At 48.5% G+C, this 22165-nt stretch overlaps 9 protein-coding genes across 9 annotated transcripts; 2 read left to right on the forward strand and 7 right to left on the reverse strand.

The window, feature by feature from the left end:
- Window positions 1-152: 152 nt before the first annotated feature.
- N7537_002041 (uncharacterized protein) lies at window positions 153-1304 on the forward strand (the record flags this gene model as incomplete). Its single annotated transcript, XM_056893099.1, has 1 exon — window positions 153-1304. The coding sequence occupies one exon, from the start codon at window positions 153-155 to the stop codon at window positions 1302-1304; it is 1152 nt and encodes a 383-aa protein (XP_056758094.1).
- Window positions 1305-1508: 204 nt separating this feature from the next.
- On the reverse strand, window positions 1509-2953 carry N7537_002042 (putative sister chromatid cohesion protein Dcc1; the record flags this gene model as incomplete). Its single annotated transcript, XM_056893100.1, has 4 exons — window positions 1509-1661; window positions 1716-1882; window positions 1956-2704; window positions 2835-2953. 4 exons carry the CDS (start codon window positions 2951-2953, stop codon window positions 1509-1511), a joined length of 1188 nt encoding a protein of 395 aa, XP_056758095.1.
- A 720-nt stretch (window positions 2954-3673) lies between these two features.
- N7537_002043 (ANP1/MMN9/VAN1 family protein) lies at window positions 3674-5323 on the reverse strand (the record flags this gene model as incomplete). Its single annotated transcript, XM_056893101.1, has 4 exons — window positions 3674-4021; window positions 4072-4391; window positions 4445-5127; window positions 5250-5323. The coding sequence occupies 4 exons, from the start codon at window positions 5321-5323 to the stop codon at window positions 3674-3676; spliced, it is 1425 nt and encodes a 474-aa protein (XP_056758096.1).
- A 435-nt stretch (window positions 5324-5758) lies between these two features.
- Window positions 5759-6873, reverse strand: N7537_002044 (glycosyltransferase family protein; the record flags this gene model as incomplete). Its single annotated transcript, XM_056893102.1, has 2 exons — window positions 5759-6178; window positions 6241-6873. The coding sequence occupies 2 exons, from the start codon at window positions 6871-6873 to the stop codon at window positions 5759-5761; spliced, it is 1053 nt and encodes a 350-aa protein (XP_056758097.1).
- Window positions 6874-9154: 2281 nt separating this feature from the next.
- Window positions 9155-10557, reverse strand: N7537_002045 (2,3-butanediol dehydrogenase; the record flags this gene model as incomplete). Its single annotated transcript, XM_056893103.1, has 6 exons — window positions 9155-9282; window positions 9367-9846; window positions 9918-10004; window positions 10055-10303; window positions 10358-10391; window positions 10498-10557. 6 exons carry the CDS (start codon window positions 10555-10557, stop codon window positions 9155-9157), a joined length of 1038 nt encoding a protein of 345 aa, XP_056758098.1.
- Window positions 10558-11113: 556 nt separating this feature from the next.
- N7537_002046 (bZIP transcription factor JlbA/IDI-4) lies at window positions 11114-12147 on the reverse strand (the record flags this gene model as incomplete). The annotated part of the gene is made up of 3 exons (XM_056893104.1): window positions 11114-11424; window positions 11479-11944; window positions 12139-12147. 3 exons carry the CDS (start codon window positions 12145-12147, stop codon window positions 11114-11116), a joined length of 786 nt encoding a protein of 261 aa, XP_056758099.1.
- A 2230-nt stretch (window positions 12148-14377) lies between these two features.
- On the forward strand, window positions 14378-15712 carry N7537_002047 (putative cofactor for methionyl- and glutamyl-tRNA synthetases; the record flags this gene model as incomplete). The annotated part of the gene is made up of 1 exon (XM_056893105.1): window positions 14378-15712. One exon carries the CDS (start codon window positions 14378-14380, stop codon window positions 15710-15712), a length of 1335 nt encoding a protein of 444 aa, XP_056758100.1.
- Window positions 15713-15935: 223 nt separating this feature from the next.
- N7537_002048 (pepsin-like aspartic protease) lies at window positions 15936-17414 on the reverse strand (the record flags this gene model as incomplete). Its single annotated transcript, XM_056893106.1, has 3 exons — window positions 15936-16063; window positions 16145-16908; window positions 17020-17414. 3 exons carry the CDS (start codon window positions 17412-17414, stop codon window positions 15936-15938), a joined length of 1287 nt encoding a protein of 428 aa, XP_056758101.1.
- A 1983-nt stretch (window positions 17415-19397) lies between these two features.
- On the reverse strand, window positions 19398-20714 carry N7537_002049 (DUF4452 domain-containing protein). The gene is made up of 2 exons (XM_056893107.1): window positions 20427-20714; window positions 19398-20307 (listed from the first exon to the last, which is right to left on the reverse strand). The coding sequence occupies exons 1-2, from the start codon at window positions 20700-20702 to the stop codon at window positions 19993-19995; spliced, it is 591 nt and encodes a 196-aa protein (XP_056758102.1). The 5' UTR covers window positions 20703-20714; the 3' UTR covers window positions 19398-19992.
- Window positions 20715-22165: the final 1451 nt, after the last annotated feature.

Consider the following 22165-nt stretch of genomic DNA (forward strand, 5'->3'; position numbering starts at 1 on the left):
CTTTCTTTTTTTTGTCGGAAACATCTTCAAACTTTGGACTTTATAACCCCGGATTACCTCTCTTCTATTATATCTTTGCGCTTACATTTGGTTTCCCCCCTTTTGACATTCCCAACTTCAACAACTCATACTTCACCTGTGCTCAACTCGACATGATTGCCGCAGAAATCCCCACCCTCCCCGCAGGGGAATCCCCAGACCTGATCCTAGTCCCAGCTACAGCCTCAGAGCGCATTGCCTCAATCAAGCTGAACAGTGTCGCCTGGAAAGGCCCACTAGATGTGCAAACATACATAGAACGCGAGAACCATCTCCTCCAGCAACGGTTGACGCGCGACGGCCTAACCTGCTGGATCCTAGTGGACCGCAACGAGCCCGAGGACAAGCGCACAATCCTCAGTTCATGCGAGTCGTACCGGAAGACAGCGCTGCTTGCGCATGACGGGCAGGTAGAGAAGGTTTCCACGCACGGCGTGGGGAGTGTCTACTGCCGACCTGATTTCCGCGGGAAGGGGTACGCAAAGCGGATGCTAGAGGAGCTGAGCACTAAACTTGAGACGTGGGAAATGGAGAAAGAGCCACGGCAGAAGTCGTTGTTTACAGTGCTTTTCTCGGATATTGGGAAGAAGTTCTACGCCCAGTTTGGGTGGCGGCCGTTCTCGTCTTCCCATATGTCTTTACCGGCTACTACGGGTGGGCTGGAGAAGGCTGTCACGAGGGATCTATTTGCTGAGGATGTTCAGAAGAGTTTGTGCAGTGAGACTGTGCTTGCCAAGCTGCGCGACCAGATGCGTCTCGCCTCGCAGAAGACGAGTGGTGCTAAGATTGCCATTTTCCCTAACTTTGATCACTTTGTCTGGCATTGGGCTCGAGAGGAGTTTTACGCTGAGAACTTGATTCCTGAACGCTCCCCGCCTGTAGTCAAGGGCGCTGGTGATGACCAGGCTCGCGTATACTGCGCTTGGAACCGGAACTTCGGTGAGGCACCCGAGGATAATGTCCTCTACATTCTTCGGTGGGTGTATGATGAACCCACATCTCCGGTGGAGGAGCAGGCCACTGTTCAGGCTATGGCTGCTATCCTGCGGCGAGCACAACAAGAGGCGCACGAGTGGAACATGAGCAAGGTTGAATTCTGGAACCCTACTCCCCTTTTGCAGAAGGCTGTGGCTTTGGTGGAACCGAAGGCTGAGCTTATCCACCGCGAAAAGGAGAGCATCGCCAGTTTACGGTGGACTGGCGAGGAGCAAGGGTTGGGCAAGGATGTGGAGTGGTGGTTGAATGAGAAATACACTTGGTGCTAATCATTCATTCGTTGGAGCATCATTTCGAGGTTTGTTTCTTTGTTTGCTCGTGATTTTTCCCACTTTCTTTTCCCGGAAGTGCGGCATCGAGGCGAGTTTGGGTGGCAGATATGATCGTGGTGCTTCTAGATACGCGCGCATCATATATTTAGATGCCATTGCATTTTACGCAGCAAGTGCGTCAGGGGGTCTTTTTTTTTGCAATCAACGGCGACCTTTGAGCAGTTCGTGCCAATTTCTGGTATTCTTAGCCTTCGCAGCCGTGGCTGGCGCAGAGGCAGTTTTACTGGTTGGCTGCCGTTGCGAGGGTTCAACAAAACATATAGTCGTAGGGTCAGGACTGTTGTAGCAGCCGTTCTGTAGTCAAAATCAGCTATTGCGTCGCAGCTCATGGAGGAAAGGTCGAGTTACCGGTAATTTTGACAGGGCTACCTCTCCTCTCCATGTCTCAGGCAGACAATCCTTCCACGCCCGAAGCAATTCACTTCTTCCAATAGCAGACGACGTAGTTGGAGCAGTGGCAGCCAAGTATGTTTCGCCAACCCATTGTGTGCACTCAACCTTATCAAAGCTCGCCCCTAGAGAACATCACAAAATAATTAGCCAAGTTCGATACTTGAAGACACATCCCACCGTTTATTTTTGACTCACATTTAATATCATCCGACAAAGGCGGCCGTTCATCCGCAATGCAGATGCGCCTCACAACAGCCTCCAGCAATGCACGTGGAAACGGCAGCTCCATCTCCTCATCATCTACAACAGACTTCCACAAGTCCCCAACGAGAAACTGCTTCTCAAGATCAATGCCTTGCAAAATAGCACCATCGACCAACCGCTTCCAAACAGCCAAACGAGACCGCGCCGAAGGCCGCCAACATGCCACCTCCTCAGCCCCATCTACAAACGCACAAAGCTCCATCCAACCCTGCTCACACTGCGCCGTCGACATAGGGATATCCTGATACACATTCTCCCTGGCCGAGCGCATCTTTTTGGATCCCAGCGGAGCAGTGGGGTCAGCAGAGCCGCCCATCGCTATGTCCCCGTCATCATCACTGCGCCGGTCATAAAGCCGTAGACTCTTCTCCAGGAATGGGATGACTGAGAACCCTCCCGGTGGGATGTGCAGTTCCAGCGTCGATGAACACTTTGAAATGGCCGTTACAGCTTCATCTGGAAGGTTCAATGCCCCGCTTTCGCCGGCATCTTCTTCAACGACTTTGATGTCTGCTTGGGAGATTTCGCCGCGACTTGGGCGGAGAATATGTAGGGAGTTTGAGGATTGAACTTGGCGGATGCGGTAAGTTTGTGTGGGTGTGCATAGGTTGACGTAGTCGTGGGCGGTAGGGTCGATTACTGCTTGTGCAAGGGCTGTAGAGGGTGATTTGAGCTCGAGTCTGGAAGGCGTCGCGAGTTAGTCGAGGGCTGATAATTAGGGATAGCGGAGGGGAGGGTGGTTATTTTGAACTTAGAAGCGTGTGGGTTGCTCCTGGTCTGCTTGCATCCTTGCTCATTTCGTCGACTTACACAGGTGCATCTTTCGACGTCAGTAGTTCTTCCAGCTCTGGGGTAAGTTCTAGTAGCCGGAACCCTTCCTGGGGGCGAGTATGTGTGAAAAGAATACCGCGCGAGTCTTGAGTAGACATTGCAGGTTACAATGTGTATAGGGTATGTAAATCGAAACGAAGTGAGAATTGACGAAATGAAGCATCGACTTCGGACGCGTTGACGCGAAGTGGAGACACGCGGACCACCGCCTAAGAGGTCTACGGGGTGTTCGGCTTCATCCGATGTTCATTGTAGCCCTAGAGGGTCTTTATGTTACAGTTACATTATTGGGCCGATTTAAAAGTCACATATTACATTGTATGCGTTGAAAGTCGTTTCTCATCTGTTACATCCTTTTCGCCGCACATATTCTACATTTTGCGGCTAATTATTTCTGTACTACCAGCTACAACACCATAGGTCAGATTAGAACCACGTCGCCAAGGACAATAGGTCGTATAAGTAGCCGACTCCTTGTGGGTGAATACATTGAATTAAACTCGTCAATGTTTTGCTTTTGTATGGTCGAAATTATTGCTCTTCATGACACACCAACCGTTATACTTCGCCGTGACTCCGTAAAAAAGAGAAATAACTCCCCAAATATAAAAAGAAATATGCAAGAATGGAACAAACGTGAAAAGCAAAGCCCCTACACCCACGGAGCTTGGACATAAATATGCCCTAGTCTAAACAAATAGTCTTCCCAGATAGGGAGATGAGACATTCAACTTGCATACGAAAATACAATATCCCGAATACAATGCGTGATCCAGCCGGCTGGATCAAAGAAGCCGGGAGAGAAAGCCAGTCAAGGATCATTGCTTGGCTTTCTCGACTACTTCAGCTTTTTCGGCTTGGTGGACTGTCTCAGCTTGGGCTTTCAAGTGACCCTGAGTAGGATCCATAGTGTCTTCAATGGGCTGACCAGCCGGGCCTTCAGCGGAGCCTTGCACTTCTTCGCCATCAACAGTTTGATCGGTACCTAGGGACTTGGACTGAGTGCTGTCCTTTTGCCCCGCTCGTTCTTGTTCTTCCTTTTCGCGAGCCAATCGCTCCACCTCCATTTCTTCCATATGCCGGAGATCATCGACACTGGGCTCGTATAGATGCCAAATGGTGTAGTGTGGTAGTCCAATCACCGAAAACTTCATCCGTTTAGCCATCTAGGAAACATTAGCAATTGTAGCCACCGGCTCGTTGATTACTATCTTACCTTGCCAAACCCTTCCGTCTCGGCATGTTTCTCGAAACTGAAGGCTGGGAAGTGTACACCAGCACGGAACACCCGGGCTTTGGCCAGGATACTGACACCTCCGATCCCGTCCAGCTCCATCTCCATGTCTGGATCACCGTAGGGATCGCGGAGGTAGGCAAGGTGAGGCCTCCATGTAGCGTACTCGGCATATCCTTCCACGATGACAGCATCCTCATCCAAGGTATCCGCAAGTGCCAATGCAGTCTCGGATTCTTGCCAGGAGTTCAGATCGTAAGGCTGCTCTCCGCCAAGCCAATCTGGAAGCGGGCGCCAGACATCTGCAAAGCCAGTTAGTATGGATCCAGATGCTCAAGCAATAGTCACCACTCACTCGGGACTGTAACATCCTTGTTGTGCCGCATTAGATCCTCAATGATGGTGAACGGAGCGGTCTCCACGTCCGCGTCTCTCCAGTAGACCCAGCTGTGGGTTGGGCGAAGTGTTGCGCTCAGCAACCAATTTCTGGCCTGCGCCATCAGCTTACGTCGGTTCGCCTGCGCCTCAAATCCATGTCGACTTTCTACATCCTGTTGGACTTTCTGTCCGAAATCCTTCTTGATCACGGAAATCTCCCCAAAGGGCATTTTCGGGTCCTGGTCATTTTGTATGTCCTCCAACATGCGCGACAGCATGCCTAGGGTGTCATCCCGGGAGTCCGATACCAGAAATGCCAGATCAATTAGGTGGTGTGGGTATGTGAGGTTTCGAAGGTGCGAGAAAAACATCGGGAGGTGCGACGAGGCATCACGGAGCGGGGTGCACATCAGGACACGCTCTCCACGTTCCCAGCCCTTCTCAGTCCCCTGTACTTCAGATAAATCATAATATCGGACCGTCTGTAGGTGTAGATCTCCGGGGTAAGAGAGAAGGCCGAGCGAGATGGAGGGAAGGATGGCGGCGCGCCAGGACGGGAAGACCAAGAGGAACAGCACTAGCGACACACCGCCAAGGAGGCAGAGGCGTTGGAAGAGCTGCCGGCGTCTCCGAAGGGCGGGTTGCGAGCGAGGCTGGAACCTGGGAGAGCGAAGACATCCTAGTCAGTCTCGATTTCAAGCTTCATGATCTGGCATGACGACAAGGCTCGGAGCTCGGACAATGAGAAGCGAGCTTATCTCGAACTGGGTGGTTCGGCTTACCTGTTCGGTGAATTTGAAAATGCAGAACCCCTGGGATAAGCCGAGTGGCCCTTTTCGAGAACGTGTCGGTTCATCACTGCGGGCGCGGCCGTCGAGGCGCTTATGTCGGGAGCCAAGATCTGATATAGCGGCCGGAGACCCCTAGTGACAACCCCAATTTTGAAAAGGTTAGATGTAGAAAGCTGGAAGGAATGAAAGTCTTATGAAAAGACTGAAATAACAAAAAAAAAAAAAAAAAAAACAGGAAGCAAAGCGAAAGAAGCGAAAGAACCTTGGAAGACTTGTGATCCAAGGTCTTGGTCTGTTGTGGTCACCAAATCCGGTCATCCGCTTGCAGTAACCGTCTGTAGATGAGACGATAGGACAGGTACATAAGTACTTTATAAACATGATTCGACATTGAAATACACAAAAGATCAAACGCTTTGATTTTGCTAATTGGCTTCGCTAATTTGATATACAAAAAGTGTGATCCCCCAATGCTAAAATGTCCATATAATTTTATCCCTTCATAGTGTAAGTGTAGGAGGCGAGATCATGGTCAAACGAGGTCGAAGAGGAGGCGAATCCATCTCCTTCGTTTCCACTTCAATCATTTGCATCATCTGCATTAATAGTTTGTTCACTTTTTCCCCATCACGCAAGCTCGGCAAGACGGATGCGGCCTCGTAATCGCTGTCGAGAATAAAGTAGCGTTCCTTTTGCCAGTTCTCCACCGCGTCGATGTGGAATGCAACTCTAGCAACCGCCTTGGCTGGAACACTGGCCTTATTCATGGAGCTTCGGGATACCATGCGCAGGAATGGCCGAAGTCCGGACCGAGTTTGGTGTGCGACTCTGACCGACATAGGGGCCCCGGTCCGCAGAGTGCTCTGGCCAGTCATGCCTCCTGGATCCAAGGTGAAGATATCGAGCGATATATTACCGGTCTATAATTAGATTTTATTAGGAAATCGGGAAATGAATCGGGAACTCCGAATTGTTAACTTACCCAGATCAAGCTCCGCCTCAATGCATATAATGCAACACTGGCCATTAACTTGCTGCTCCCAAGACGAACGTTCTCTTCCTTTGCGCTCAGCGCAGTTCCCGGTCGCCTTCCGTTTCTTCCATGGTCGAGATCGAAATAATCCAATCTTCCGGAAGATATCGCCGAACAGCCGATGTTGATCACCTTAGCTCCGCCCTTTGGTGTACCATCTCCAGCCCGGAAAGCCTCGAGCAGTCCAATAGTCAATGAAAATGGAGATAAACAATTTGTCTGATACACAGGGTCATAGCCATCTGATGTGAGATCATCAATAACGTAAGATGTAGCAACGGCAGAGTGAATTAGACTGGTTACAGGCGGAATGTCTCTGAAGCGAACCCGATGGACGGTGGCTTTGGCGAACGATGCGACGGATGTCAAATCGGTCAGATCAAGAGCAAGAACCTCGATCGACCTGGGGCCGATCAAGCGGATCTTCCCCATCAGTTCGCGGACATCGTCGGTCTTTATATCTCTTGCAGTCAATAATAGATGAACGAAAGGTTGCTTCTTCGCAATCTCAATAACGATCTCTGAGCCCAACAACCCATTTCCACCGGTAATAATAACCGTTTCTGTAAGTGGTGTACTCATAATGACTTCTGTTTGGCAACAATCGCCGAGGGTATAATGTAGGCAGGGTTCCACAGTAGAAAAGAAAAAGTGGCCAAAAGAGTACTTGTACTGGGTATTAGATGCCAAATATAGGGATGAGAGAAAAGATAATGGAATACTGGGTGACAAAGGGAATTAGAACTAAAGAAGAAGGGAGTAGTCAAAGCGTAGCCCAAGTGAAAAGGTGCTATATACCTAAACAGTGGGATCTAAAAATTCTCCAACCCGCCCCATATGGATCCAATGCAGTAGAATAGACCAATGAGTTATATCAGACATGGGCGGTGTCATGTCTCAGCTCACGGCTCAGGCGTGTTTTTTTTTCTTTCCCAGAAAATGACGATATTAGATGAATCAGATGCGAACACTGACGTGCTGCCTTAGTGTCAAATAACGAATGGTCAAAACCTCTATGATCTTCCTGTCTGATGCGTGGCATGACGACTAACTTTTTTTTACGAAATACTCCGTACCCTTGCAGTAAATGAGTAAATGCCGTAAAATTAGAACCAAAAAAAAAAAAAAAAAAAACAGTGGGGATAGTTAGCTCGCATTGGCCTGGAACTCGCGCAAACCCATCTTGCCGATCAATCATAGATCATGGATCCGGACTAAAGATCTGGGCAATGTCTCGAATAGAGGTATACTAGTACATTGCCTGGATCTTTAGCCGGGAGGCGTCAAGTAAAACACTCCTCTTTCCCCACTGACAGCAATGCCTGGACATCTTCTCCCAAGTCAGCCAAGGGTAGCCCTGGGATCACCCCACGTTGTCCGTACGAGGGGCTGCAAAGTAACCAGAATGCATAATAACTCCATTAGACCCGATCGAAAGCGGCATCAACGTTTCGTGGAACATGGAAATGAAACAAAACCGAAACGAAAACGAAAAAAAGAGCCAAAACAATGGGAGTTTCAGACAAAATAAATTCTAAAAGACAAAGTAATGGCGTCACCCGCAGCTAACACAGATTAGTCACAATGTGCGCATTAATATAGTGTCATGGCCTATGCTGTTGTGATTGTTGCTTATAATATTGAATTATAACAGCGATATGCTATATTGATATCTGAAATTGGACTGAATTGCCTTCTTTGGCTACATTTGACGCCATTTTAAGCGTCCTATTTACTAGAATATTAGTCATGACTGAGTGCTTAGGTCAGCTCATGTTGTATCTTAACTAGTGTGGTCCCTAGCGGAGTCTAGGGCCTAGTATATATACCGTTGCAGTGACAATCGGGGGTTCCGATTGTCTCTATGATCTTTTGGCAGAGTGGTTAAATGCTTTTGTGTAATCACTTAGGTGCAACGGCCTAAGTTCCTGGAAAGATTACATTAGGGCAGGTCGCGTGTAGCCACTCATTACAAAAATAGAATGGCTCTTTGTCAGAGCATGTTTATTGAGCTGACTAGGCAGCTCGTGAATTGTATTAGCCTTTGTGTATAAGTTACTAACCCTCAGACCTGTGCGACACTGACTCTGCCCTGAAACGAGGAACGAGTGAAGGGTTACTATCCTGCACGAGCTGCCCGCAACCCTTTGGTGGAAAAGAGTTCTCTTTGAAGCTACCCTAGCAAAGGTCTGTTAAGAGAACCAAGGCCGGTTAGATCTATGATGATGATAATACTAACGGTGGGTGATAGAAACATAGCTAGTACTACTCAGACAAGGTGAATCACCCGAAATGACAGAGTATCCTCTCTAGGTCAATCGGGGGGAAGTCCTATCGGCAGGCTGCGTACTATTTATTGTATTAACCTTGGAAGCTAGCCCAGCTTACTACTCCGTTTCCAATTTCGGCCCCGACTCCGACTAAGAATTCTTGTTACGACACCTGTTGAAGTATATATAGAGGTCTGGTCTCCTATGTGATACAACCTTGCTGGTAATAATATTATTTTTTTGGCTTGATTTCTGCATTTTATTACTATCATGCTTCTCGGTGGATGTTACGCTTAAGTGGTGCTCTTTAACAGACACTATACACAAGCTTGGTCAAGCTCGATCTGCATTATCACTGTAGTCCACCTTTTCGGCTGAGCCGACTGGGGGCAGCCCTACTGCATCTTAGGCAAGAAGATCCGGCTTGCCCTGAATTACCTGATCTAGCTGGAATTCCCTGTTTTATATCGCATGTAGCTTGTACAAAGATTGGTGCATAGTCAGGATAGTTAGTAGAGGAACAAGTGATTACAGATGATCAAAACCAAAAATTGAAATACACTGCAGAGACACACATGAGTCAACCAGGTGCTTCATGCAGAAATGTCGACTAGGATCTTCACATGCGTATCTCTCTGTTCGATGAGAGCTTTGAAACCCCTCTCATCCACATCCTCCATTCGGATCTTACTAGTGATCATTGGGTGAGGCTGAATACTACCTGTACCAACGAAGCAAGAGGTCAGCAGAGGATACATACCTAATTAAGAAGTGAAGACAGAAATTGGGTAGAGGTCGAGCATACCGGAAGCAATCGCATCAATCACAGCCTCAAAGTCACCATCATCATAAAGAGCAGCCCCCGCCACATGCTTCTCCTGGAAGACAACGGCAAAGGAATCAATAGTAGGCCTGTGTTCCCACAAGGAAACGACGACCGTCGTCCCACGCACCCGAAGACCAGATATCGCAGTATCGAGGCCAGCTTGAACCCCAGAACACTCGAACGCAACATCTGCACCCAGATTCCCTGTCAAAGCACGTATCCGCGTAACCGCATCTACATCGACAGGATTAAGGGCCTCGGTGGCGCCCAGGGTCAGGGCAAATTCTCGTCGCCGCTCAGAGACCTCCACAGCAATAATAGAGCTAATACCTTTGGCTTTCAGCACCTGGATAATAGCCAAACCAATTGGTCCAGCCCCGACCACAAGTACCGTGTCATTTGTCTGTATAGGGCTGCCGCTTACGGCGTGCCATGCGACGGCAAGAGGTTCCACCAGGGCTGTATCACAACCCTGTTGTCAGAGCAGAAACAAGTCAAACACAACATGGAACGGAGAGGTCTATTCTTACCACCGACATCGAGGGGAATAGAATCCGGTAGCGAAATCGCATGTTTGCTGTCCGCGACTACGTGGTCCGATAGACCACCCGCTTGACCTTATGGCGGTCAATATCAAGACATTGCTGCAGACCTTAGTATGGCTTACTGCTGAACCCGATGAACCCCACTTGCTCGCAGCAATTGAACCTGCCCATTGAACAGTTCGAACACGTGGCGTCGAAGAGATTGGGCTTAACTACAACCCGATCCCCGACATTGAACCCCGTAACGCCTGAGCCGACCTCTTCAACTGTACCACTAAACTCATGGCCCAGAGTGGTCGGCAGCTTCTCCTTTGTTAATGGGTGTGGGGTGACAGGGACGATCGTCGGGCCAGCAAGATACTCGTGGATATCTGGGTTATGTTAGAAATGACTAGTCAACGATGGGTCTTGAGCATGTCACTTACCGCTGCCACATATTCCGACAAAGGCAGGTCGAATCTATTAATATCAAGGTTCGTTGTTAGAGACTCAGCCTCGGAGGTAATGTTACGAATGCTATAAGCAGCAATGCTAAGCTTGCCTTGACCTGGCCATTACCACAAACCGGCTCTTCAACCTCATCAATGCGGATATCACGTCGTCCATGGAAGCGTACAGCTCTCATGATGGACGGATTTCGGGTTAACGGGTAGGTCTGTTGGAGTGTTGTAGAACGGACCGAAGAATGGAGTCCGCTGGTGAGAATAAAGTGAGAAATGGTAATTGATTGAGATATTGAATTGTTACGCAAATATGAAAAAAGATCCTAATTTAATATATGCAAGTCATACCATCGGTTCGGCATACCCTGTTTGTTCGTACCAGGGACAACCCCTCTCCTGAGGTCGATGAAACCCCGCGAAGATAGTCACCTGGTGTCGCCTATCTGAACCGGAGAAAGAGACCAATGGCAAAACCTCCTGCCTATCACAGATATTCTGGGACATCCATGGATGTGTACCTGACGTTCATACTTATGACTAAAGGCCGAGGGCCACTCTGCGGGTGTGCCCGATGTGGAGGGATAAGTCTTAACGCTGGGCATATCTCGACCCAACAATACCAATAGTGCTTATAACAGGTCCCTGTAGGCCAAGTAACAGACAAAACCAAGTGGACACGGATCCAAAACCAATCGAATTCGTTACTTCAGAGACCAGCTCCAATTCTCGAGTACCAAACTATGTATCCTTGCTCTTGCGAGTGAGAAGACCCTTCAAAGCATCCGTTTCGCCTTCAAGCTTCGAACACCGAAGTCTCCAATCATCTCTTTCCTTCCGGACCTTCTCCAACTCGGCTTCAAGTTCCTTCATTCGATCCACACGTCTCTGCCGACATCTCCGCGCCGCGAGGGTGTTGAGTTTGCGCTTTTCCACCCGTGATGAATCAACGCGGCTTAGCGTATCATCGCCTTGGGAGGTAGAAGGGCTGGATAGAGACGTGGAGACGGGAGCAGGAAATGGAGAGATAGGGGAAGGATGCGAGTGGCCGTCTTTTAAACGTTAGAAACAAGACCCCTTGACTTGGTTGAAGAATATGATCATACCTGGCGAATTGGCGGAGCTAGGAGCAAGAGACGCAGAAACATAGTGTTGGTGCTCGATTGATCCAGAATCCGAAAGAGAGTTCAAAGCAGAGACAGACCCGTAGCCAAAGTCCATGACGGGGACATCGCCACCGTCATAGCCAGCAGGGTACGGCGTCAAATGATCAACAGATATGAAATTCCAGTCGGTATCGGCAAAGGACAGATCGGGTTCTGCCCAGAGTGCCGGCTCGTGCGTGAGGGTATCAAAGGGTTGACAGACTGGCACAGCCGAGGAAAAGCCTTCCAACGGCGGCGCCAGCGATGAGAAGAGGTCGTTATCGGTGTACGGATGAAGACTCGCCCATGGCGAATATTCAGCAGGCCCTTGAAGGCGTTCCTGCGTGCCGGTGCTGGGCGGGTTGGAACCAGTAAGTGGAGATCTGGATCGCTGCCGCTGCGCTCGAACAACTGCAGGCGGACATCGCTGGATTTCTTAGACGGGCCTTTGCAGACCCGTGACGCTTAATATCAAGATAATGAAGGGGTACCCTAGGGTAACTGTAGATACGAGTCGACTCTGTAGGAGTCGTGTCCTGAGGAAGAAATTGAAGGCCAAGGCCAGGTCATATAAAAGAATGGGAAGACCAAGGGATGAACTAAGGCACCACATGGGCCCACAGTAAGCATTACGTGATTGGCTGTCGATGGACTGATCCCCCACGACTCATTATGACTCATTTTAGCGCCGTTCAATTGACCAATCACAGGGGATAACCAACGTAGGCTATGCATTTTCGGATAAGCGCCTAGAGTTGCTGTGCATAGACCTTCCAAGGTTACATAGAGGGTTACTCCTGATCATTTAGACACATCTAAGCCACTCGGATTGAGTTTATGCATAAAATGATCATTAGTAAACACGCTAGCACTAGTTATACGGACTGCTAAGAAGATCCAATAATTTACCGAACAGGTGCCATTAAGATCTAGTGATCATTACAACATTAGACTACCATGTAGGAAGATGCCTTCGCATGTAAGTTCAGAGTGCCTATGGTAGTCCATAGAGGCCACCCATACCACAAGGTATCATCGTACCAAGGTAAAGGTGGGTTATTGCATGATGATCAGCTTTACAGTCTTCAAATATGAATGATTGTGATATCTGCCAGCAATACCTTCCTTAAACACGCATCCACCACCTCCACTCCAGGTTTTCACAAATATGTCGTTATCCAATCATGTTCCATCGAAGCAGCATGCAGAGTTTTTGAATACCTCCATGCAAACCCTCCGCGGTCTCTCAAGATCTGGCCCGGTGAGTAGGAGCTGATTTATATCATCCTCATGAATTACTTGGAGCCAAGACAGACCATCACTATTAATCGCGGCTTTGGCGTGTCTACTTCCATCCCCCAGAACCTTTCGTCGACCCAACTCCATTTCTCGAAGACATGGTTGACCCATATAAGATGAGAGCAAAGAAGATGCCAAGCGGATCTTCCTCATGATAGATGCTTTTCAGGATTGGGAGAAACAATTATTCACAGCATCAATACTTGATCTGCCTAATGAGTCGTTGCAGCTCATTGCAGCGCGGTTATCGACAAAGTCTCTCGCTACACTCTCTCAATTGAATCGCCGTCTCTTCAACGTGATAGGCTTTGAGCTCTAGAGACTAGATAAGTTGATCTAGCCTCACTGCTACTGGAGCGAAGTTAGAAATTACAATTCGGGGCGAAATCAATCCTTGACCTACCCATCGAGCTGATCTGGCTTATTGAGCTTGAGCTATCAGACAATGAGCTTTACAGGGCAAACCGCTCTGTTGAAAGCGATTGATGTAGGCAACAAGTCATTAAAATGCTTACTAGAGCTGCTGCGAACCCGGATATTGGAATGGGTAAAGGCAAAACAGCACAGCAGCATATGTTGGCAGCAGGTATTGGTGTCAAATGGAAGACTCGCTCGGTATGAGTTGAATGCCAATTGCTCCTTTACTTCTTTGCTTCCTTGCTCCCTCGTTTCCTCATACATAGTGGTTGATCGGACACGGCGAAAGAAGCAACAGAAGAGATGAGTTTTATGCCTAGAAATTACCTATTATTGTGGAAGTGGGAGCTAAACTTCCTCTGACCAGTGGATCCGAATCGTTCCAATGCTACAAGGAGGACATATCAATAGTTTATCCAAGTCAAAGTTGCCTCTTCGCGGCACAGTTTCTGGTTGATGTTACACATTGCAATAGGGATGATAGCAACCTTGCTCGTCTTCTTGATTCGCTTTGTCGACGGAGACCTGGATGTAGACATTGAAACTGCCGTACAACAATGCCTTCACTTCACTAAGCTGGCCAGTCTCTATTCAATATAAACCAAAGTGATATGGCACAGGAGCAACCTTGAAAGTGCTGAAGATGGGTACAAATAGGTCTCATCTATCCGCTGTTAAGGATAGTCTAGTTCAAAAAGCTTGTCTTTCTCTTGAAACTTTAATTTTGATGTTGTGGTCTTCTGACGGTGAGAGATGGCGGTATATATAGAATTCATGATCAAGAATACATTGGTTTAAACACAGACAATGAGATACCAAGATCAAATCCTCTAGTAACATGCTTGAGGTATGACCACAAAGTACTTCTACCGTGGGGTCCCTGGAAGCTGCTGAGTCAGCAGACACAGGCCACCTGGGCAAAAAAAAAACCAATGCAAAGGTGAGTGCTACTGTGAATAATAAATAAGGCAGTTAATTCTCACCAGATCCCTATATAAAAGGGATCGTCGTCAAGGTGAATTCTCTCAGGTCGACCCTATTGCGGGCCCGACTGACAGCCCCGCGGGTCCAATCGTTGACACAGATCCGTGCCCCTCCTCGATTTTCTCTTCTTCCACTCCCAACCCCTCCACGAATATACACCATGGCGACGGCAGCAGCTCCCGAGTCCTCTCTCCTGTCCCTTCTCTACCGGTCTTATCCCGCCGTGATTTCTTCCGATTCGACCGAGCCTGACTACCTCCACGCCTCGGCCAAGATCTTCCCTCGAGTCACCTTCAATGAGGCAGAGGAAGCCGACATCAAGCAATGGCTCAACACCGTCTCCGGCCTGAAGACCTCTCTCGCCAATGACCAAAAAGAAATTACCACTGGAATCCTCGGCCAGCTGAACATCCACCTCGCCACCCGCACCACCCTCCTCGGCGCGAAGCCCTCGGTCGCCGACATTGCCATCTACGCTCTCCTGGCCCCCGTCGTCGAGAAATGGACCGCTGAAGAGCGCACTGGAGAAAAGGGCTACCACCACATCGTGCGTCACGTCGACTTCGTGCAGAACGGTCGCCTATTCTCCCTCCAGATCCCCGAGGAGGAGAAGATCGCCATCGACCTGAACGACGTCAAGTTCGTGCCCAAGCCCGTCGACCCCAAGGAGGAGAAGGAGCGCAAGAAGCGTGAGAAAGCCAGCGCCCAAAACCCCGACGCCAACAACGAGTCCAAGCCCCTCGTCATCGGCCAAGGCAAGGCCGAGCAAGCCGCCAAGGCCCAGACACAGGCCGGCGCCGACGGTGCCCCCGTGAAAACCAACAAGAAGGAGAAGAAGGAGAAGAAAGAGAAAGCTCCCAAGCCCGCTCCTGCCGCCGCTGCACCCCCTGCCCCATCACTGATTGACCTGCGTGTCGGACACATCCTGCGCGCGATCAACCACCCCAACGCGGACTCGCTGTACGTGTCCACGATCGACTGCGGTGACGCCCCCGGCAGCGACAACACCTCTCTCGATGAGGAGACCGGCAAGACCGTGCGGACTGTGTGCTCCGGACTGAACGGACTGATCCCGCTGGAGGAGATGCAGGGCCGCAAGATCGTTGCCGTGTGTAACCTGAAGCCTGTGACCATGCGCGGCGTCAAGTCTTGCGCGATGGTTCTCGCTGCTTCCCCGCGTGTTGCTGAAGGCGAGGACTCGCACGCCGGTCCTGTTGAGCTCGTTAACCCTCCTGCGGATGCTCCTGCCGGTGAGCGTATCAGCTTCGAAGGCTGGAATGATGGACAGCCTGAGAAGCAGCTTAACCCTAAGAAGAAGGTCTGGGAGACTTTCCAGCCGGGTTTCACTACCACTGCGGATCGTGAGGTTGCCTTTGATAGCAGTGCTGTTCCCTCTGTCCATGGACAGGAGGGCAAGCCTGCTCTTGGAAAGCTGGTTGCTGCCTCTGGTGGTATTTGTACTGTTAAGAGCTTGACTAATGCTACTGTGCGGTAAGGGATGTGAAGGTGTTCGGTATATCTGAAAATAAAACTAAACGCATACCCATGAGAATATGAAGAAATCAAAATTTCCCAAGTTCGTATTATTATTGCAACTTAATGGAATTTACTCCTCTCTACATCGCTGCCAACACACAAAGTAGAAATATGGCTTTGATTTTTCTAATCTGTACATCGTCACACAACTTGAGGAACTAATAGATCTTAGCCTCCTTTGCTTAAGCAGGCGCTGCGAATCCCAGAGAAGGGCCTCGTTGATCAAAGACCACAAACAATGCCTTCAAAAACACATCGCCATAGATTGCCATGCTTGAGCTTCCGCTTGACTGAAGGCCGCCATAGCACACTATTTAAAAAAAAAGAAAGAAGATTAGGTCAGAACTCATACCACAAAGAAGCTTGAACGAGAGGGGGAAAAAAAACTCACCTGTTTCACCAGTAGTTGTGTTGGTTCCAACCTCGGACCAATTCATGAACGATCCAGGGATGGTGACCGAATAAGTAGACCCAACCGCAACAGATAGGGTAGGCAAGCTCGAATTGCAGGGGAAGATATACCCGTTGGCATTCTTAGCGTATAATCCGCCATGGACTTGCTTATAATAAGCTTCCGCAACCTCGGGGCTCACCATCATGAGCGAGGTGCCAGTGTCGGCAATGGCCTGGGGTGCCTGGGTGATCGAGTGCAAGGAGCCTTCTCCAATGGCGTATTGTGCCGAGTCGAACTGCCAGAATCCATTGGATGAATCCACACTGACATTGGCCAGGACGCCTTGGTACTTTTTCGGATCAATGGTTCCAAATTCATACTCACCGACACCGTTGCTGAGCAGTCGAACGCTGAAAACTGGCTCGTCAAGGCTGGGGGCGACGTTGTCGAAGAACGTATTCTGTCGCTCTGGTGTGACAGTGTTGATTGAAGAAAAGCCAAGACCGACGAGTCCGTTAGACTTGGTGTCATCGGCGAATGTTTGCGAAATCTCCGTCGGAAGGCCAAATGATTGCCCAGCAACTTTGACACCCCCAATCGAGACAACATCCTTGCCTACTCCACCATTGGCATAGGACGAGTCGCCATACTGGATCTTGAACGTGCTGTCGGGGAGTTCTTCAAAAGTGCTGGATTTACTCGGTTCGTACACAGTTCGGCCGTTTCGCAGTGACTTTGGAAGTTTCGAGCTCAACACCCACCTATATGGCACTGGTTAGTTCGGAATTTTCGATTGGTTAGCTTGAACATGGAAAGATAATGCTAACCAGCCAATCTTCCAAAAGGGGAAACCCCAAAAAAGAAAAACTTACATATCAGCAGAGCCACTGTCAAAATTCAGATCGAAGGTTTGTCCTCCAATATTGACCGGCGAGACAAATTCCACGTCCCCATCAATCGAAGTGGCATCCACGGTGCCCGTCTGGTCAGAATCCACCACATCTTCCTTTGCAATTTTCACAGTGGTACGCTTGATTTCGAAAGGCTGGAAGTCGCTCGCGTCCACCCCATCAAGGGTTGAAGGATCAATGCCGAACTTTCGGTATGCCTTTCGCAGAGCCGTAGGTCCGTGGGCAACATGGCCATTGCGCTTGACTCTCTCTACCTTGAAGGACCGGCCTTGAAGGTGATTTTGAGGAGCGACGGGCATGGCAAGAGCATTCAAGCTCAGCGAAAAGAAGATAGCAAGAAAAAGAATGAATTGCATCTTGCCCCAAGTCCCAATTGGAGATATCAAAATCGAAAAAAAAAGAGATTAGATCAGGGCCAGCCTGAGAATTTTGATATTAACGAATGCAACGGACAAGAAACGCAAGGATGAAAGACAAGGCAAGACAAGACAAGAAGGTAAACTTTGAGCAGTTCCCCAGACCTGTAAGGGCAGACTTGTTCTGAATGAATGGGAAGACAATGCCAATATCACAAAATGAAAGTCAGCAGGCAGTCCAAACTCGAATACCTGTATCCAAGAATGGGGAAAAAAAGGGAAAAAAAAGACAATGCAATGAAGACAATGTAGACAATGCAGAAGAGAAGAGAATAAAACAATGAGGCCTGGAACAAGAACAAGAAGACGAACAATATCAACAAAACAAGACAAGACAAAGTGAAACTTCATAGGGGGAAAGAACCCCAAAGGCAAGAACGACCCGAAAGCAGTACGTATCGTAGTGCAAGCGTTTGTTTCTTGGTCACTTGGCACTTCACCTCCACCTATCGGAGGCAAGTGCTGCACTGTAAAGCCCTTGGCCCGAGCTGGGCATGCTTCACAATAGACACCATTAGTCAAGACCAGAGCTCCGTATAGTTACTCTGTGGACCCGCGGGTGTGTCAAGTCTAGGTAAGGGGCTCGGGAGCAGCGCCGGATAAGGATAGGATAGGATAGTACGGAGCAGATGATATTCTATATATGGAGTCTCCTGCGACTCCGTAATTTGTCTGTTACGCGACGTCTTAGATAAGTGGGGGATTTCCCTGGGCGCGTGGGTTTGACACCTGAGAGACCGTTGGGTCTGTTAGTGTCGGGATGCCGTTGGTTGATCCTGAAACAAGAGCTAGCGGGTAGGGACCCAATCATGCAGGCTGGACGACGTACTTGAAACATATCGGAGAGGTAAGAAAGATCGCTCATTGTGACATGTTAAGTGTGGCTTGCTTTAGCTTTGCTTCTCTCTGTTTGCCTATTGGAACAATGGCATTACGTTAACGTAGTTGATATAGAACAATGCCTGGCATATTCGCGTCACATTGATCTTCTTGATCTTCGGGCGATCAAACTGTTTGGTGTGACAAATATATAATTAGAGATCTGATTAGCTATAACTTTTGTGTAATTAATATATTTTTAAGGGACGTAAGCATTTCTTCAAGCCATTTGTCCACTCTACTATATATATCCTTACACACTTCCCGAACATTATTTATGATTGTATCTATTTGTGAAGAAAACGAAGGAAATTGAAATCCTAACTCCTACCAGCCTTGGAATAAAGACTCCAGACTAAACCAAAGATCCAAACCAGGTCAACATCAATAGGGGCGACGGGCTCTGTGTTAGGTATTAGAAGGCTCGGAGCAGGAGGCCTAGGAGACTCACCTATATGCCCAGCAGCCAAGAAAGCAAACAGACCGCTTCGTATAAGTAAATCCCAACACAATCTACAACTTCCTAACCTTACCAGAGCTCCAAGACGAAACGAACAAGAGATGTGATTAAACTTGATAGTGTGCAAGAATCGATGTAAATTAACATCATACAAGGTCATAACTCTCCGGGAGTCACCCCCAAAGGGTAAACGTAATACACAGCCAAAAGAAGAGATGGAAAGGAGAGTAAAAATGAAAGCATTTTAAGTGCATAATGGTCTAGACTCGCACACCGCGAGAGACCCCCAAGGATATCGAGTTCAAACAGAAACAACTCCGCATCCCATGGTTTCGCTACCAGACCCAACCAGCCACATACCAGTGGCAAGGAAGTGTTGTTCACCAATCCCCAAATCCCATGTACAGAGAAACAATCCGTAAAAGATGAGAGAAGATAACAAAGCAATAAAAAACAACCCAAGATATTCAACAGTGCCCAAGCAATGCAGACGTGTATCGTTTCCGCCTCTAGATCCTTGAAAATGATATCCATTCCCGCCCCGGTAAAAAAAACCCAAAAAAGAGATCGTAGAAAGAAAGTAAAAATAGTGCCACAGCGTAGGTGTATCTGGCAAAGTCGTTTGCACGCAAAACCCTCCCAGAAAAAACAAGGTAAAATCAACTCCAAAGGTCATGAACATGCAACGTCAAGTAGCAATGTCACTGCACGTATGTTCTGTACATCATCGGTGGCCCGACCGGAAAAAAGAAACATAGGCCGAAGAAAGTATTCGTCCCTCCCTGAGAGACGAAAGAGGTATCGTAGGAAAAGGATGCAAGGTATTGAATCGCAGGCGCCGTCGCTCGCAACAAGCTAAGAGTATCGCAAAGGATCTAGAATATGAGGCGAAGGTGGTCGTAATCGGCGAAGAGGAGTGTATGTACAGGTCGGTTTTTTGTTTTCGAATTTTTCAAGATTTTTTTTTTTGTCGCCGTGTTTGTGGAACAAATATTTTTCCAGGTTGTGTGTCGTGTCGAATGCAATAGACGTATCGAACAAGAATGCAAGTGGAGAAAAAAAAAACATTATGACCTGCGATTAAGGGACCCCGATGATGCAGAACAGCTGAAATAACGGACGTGCAATGGACGAATGGAGATGTAGGGTGCCGGCCTACGACTTTGGCAGATGGCACCCTTACCATCGACGCTGAGCAGTCTGCATCATCGCGGGCGAGATCGATGAAGGTGGACTCGACAGGGTCATTCCGGTCGAGGGGTTGATAATCGGAATGACCTTGCGGGTTCGGTTCGCAGGCTGCTGTTGCTGGTAGTTGACATGATTAGGGTTGCCGGCAACACCAGGGTGAACGTATGAGTTGGTTTGAGCGGGGGACAAGGAGATGGACGGGGTCACCTGCTGCACCGGTTGAATTTGGTGCTGCAGAGGCGAGGTGTCCGGTGAGCCGCTGGAGAGAGAAGAGCGGTCGGAAGCAGAGTGGATGGAGTGCAGCTATAAATATGTCAACAAAACCGGTCCCCCTAATGGTTTATCCGCATTGAGATTTGTGACGATCTTCAAGGGGGAGTGACGGATAAAGGGGGATTGAAGATTTGCCAATCACAACATACATCATCCTCAGTCAGGAGACCCGGGCAGAATTCGAGGTCGTCATCCAGATCGAAGGATCGACCAGCCTCGAATCTTGCACGGAAGGCTGTCACAGCCGGAGCTTCCGCCAATTCCCGCATACTCTTGACTCCTCGGAACTGACGCTGAGCATTCTGCGAGGCCATCTTTGGGGCACGGCGAGAGCGCCCGTGGTGAGTATTTGATGCAGAATGCATATGAGCACCATGGTGAGGGTGTTGGTGTTGCTGGTGTTGGTTATAGAAGTAGGCAGACATTGTGTAAGAAGCGAGCACTCGACAGTTGAGACGATGAGTGAATATAAGAAGAAAGTTACAAAAAAGAAATAGAAAAATATAGGAAAGATCGATGGGGTTGAAAGAGGAAAGGATTAATGAGAATGAGAGTGTGTGGGAAGAGGCGAAGGGAAAAAGAGGGGAGGGGTGTGTTATGGGGACTGATGGTATGGTTACTGGCATTACCAATTATTACCAATTAAAGGAGTTTATTGAGTGCTAGATGTGAATAATTACAGTTATGTACTGTCAGACATAAAAATACACTTACATCGACGCACCAACCAGACCTAAGCGCTAACAGAGTGGCAATAGCCTCAAACCAATGATAACTCGCAGATCCTCACCAATCCTCTCCAATCCTCCCCAAATGGACCTTCAACGGCCCACCAAAATACTGGGAAAAAAAAAACGTGACGTCGTCGACAATTGGAACGTTACCCGATTGGGAATATCTCTTAGTGATGACACTGTCTACATACCAAGGGCCATCTGGAGAACTTTACCTGGGACTCCAATTAGGTATGTTGTATTGCCCTACAATGATGATTGTTGCATATTTACTCTTTATTTTATCTAGATCCGACATTGCCGAAATTGTCAATTTTTACAATTACACAAATGTCCCATTGAAAATGGCAAGCTGTCCGGAAAAGTAAATCCATACTTTCCTCATCGGTGGTTGGGGAAGCTGAAATTTTTCTCAGCCCTTCGGGGTGCCCCTTTAGCTGCAGGCTGTGCACAGGACATGGCTTTTCCCAGGTACATTCCCCCTCTATTTCCCTCCTATGGGGTGCCTGAATCGGTAGTGGCGGCTGATCTTGCTTTGATCGGCTCCCCCGTACTCCGTAACGAATTCCCCAATCCTTCGACACGCAGCACAAAGACCCGAAAGAAAACCTTGTTGGTCTCGAGACACGCCCACAGCCCTAGCTGCAGATGAACCCGCCTATTATTGGCAGGGGGCTTTGAGATCCTACCTTATCAGCTCACACTCTTCCAAATCGGAGTCCATCGATGCGGAATCCGGACTAGGGCAGGGGCTTAAGGTGCCTTCTCACTTTTTCGCTGGGTAGCATTGCCTACCCGTGACTCACTGCATTTCCCATGCGACCGAATCAAAAATCAACGGTGAGTTTCCACTATTCAACGTTGTGGTATATTTTAGATCTGGGACCTATTTCCGTATATTTTATTTATTTTTAGTCCTGATTGGAAGATGCCCTGGACCTGGAAATGCTCTCAGCGCCTACTGGAAACATAACCCTGTTGCATGATGTGCCGACCTTCCACCTTCCACCAGTGATAACTTCCATTCCATTACACGGACCCGAAAAGGATTAAGCCCAAACTCTACTAGAACCAAGGTAGCACTGAAAGATGTCTCTCCAATTTTCGGCTTCACCGCCCCTTTGGTTATTTGGGACACAATCTCACGAGGTGCA

The sequence above is a fragment of the Penicillium hordei genome (assembly GCF_028827395.1).
Source record: "Penicillium hordei strain IBT 12815 chromosome Unknown utg000001l_segment0_segment0, whole genome shotgun sequence".
Taxonomy (NCBI): Eukaryota; Fungi; Ascomycota; class Eurotiomycetes; order Eurotiales; family Aspergillaceae; genus Penicillium; species Penicillium hordei.

Excerpts from the sequence above, each read along its gene's own strand:
- N7537_002049 (XM_056893107.1), bottom strand. The coding sequence starts at position 20,702 with ATGTCTGCCTACTTCTATAACCAACACCAGCAACACCAACACCCTCAC. Across the intron at positions 20,308-20,426 it reads GTCTCCTGACTGAGGATGAT|CTGCACTCCATCCACTCTGC; the intron begins GTATGTTGTGAT and ends ACATATTTATAG.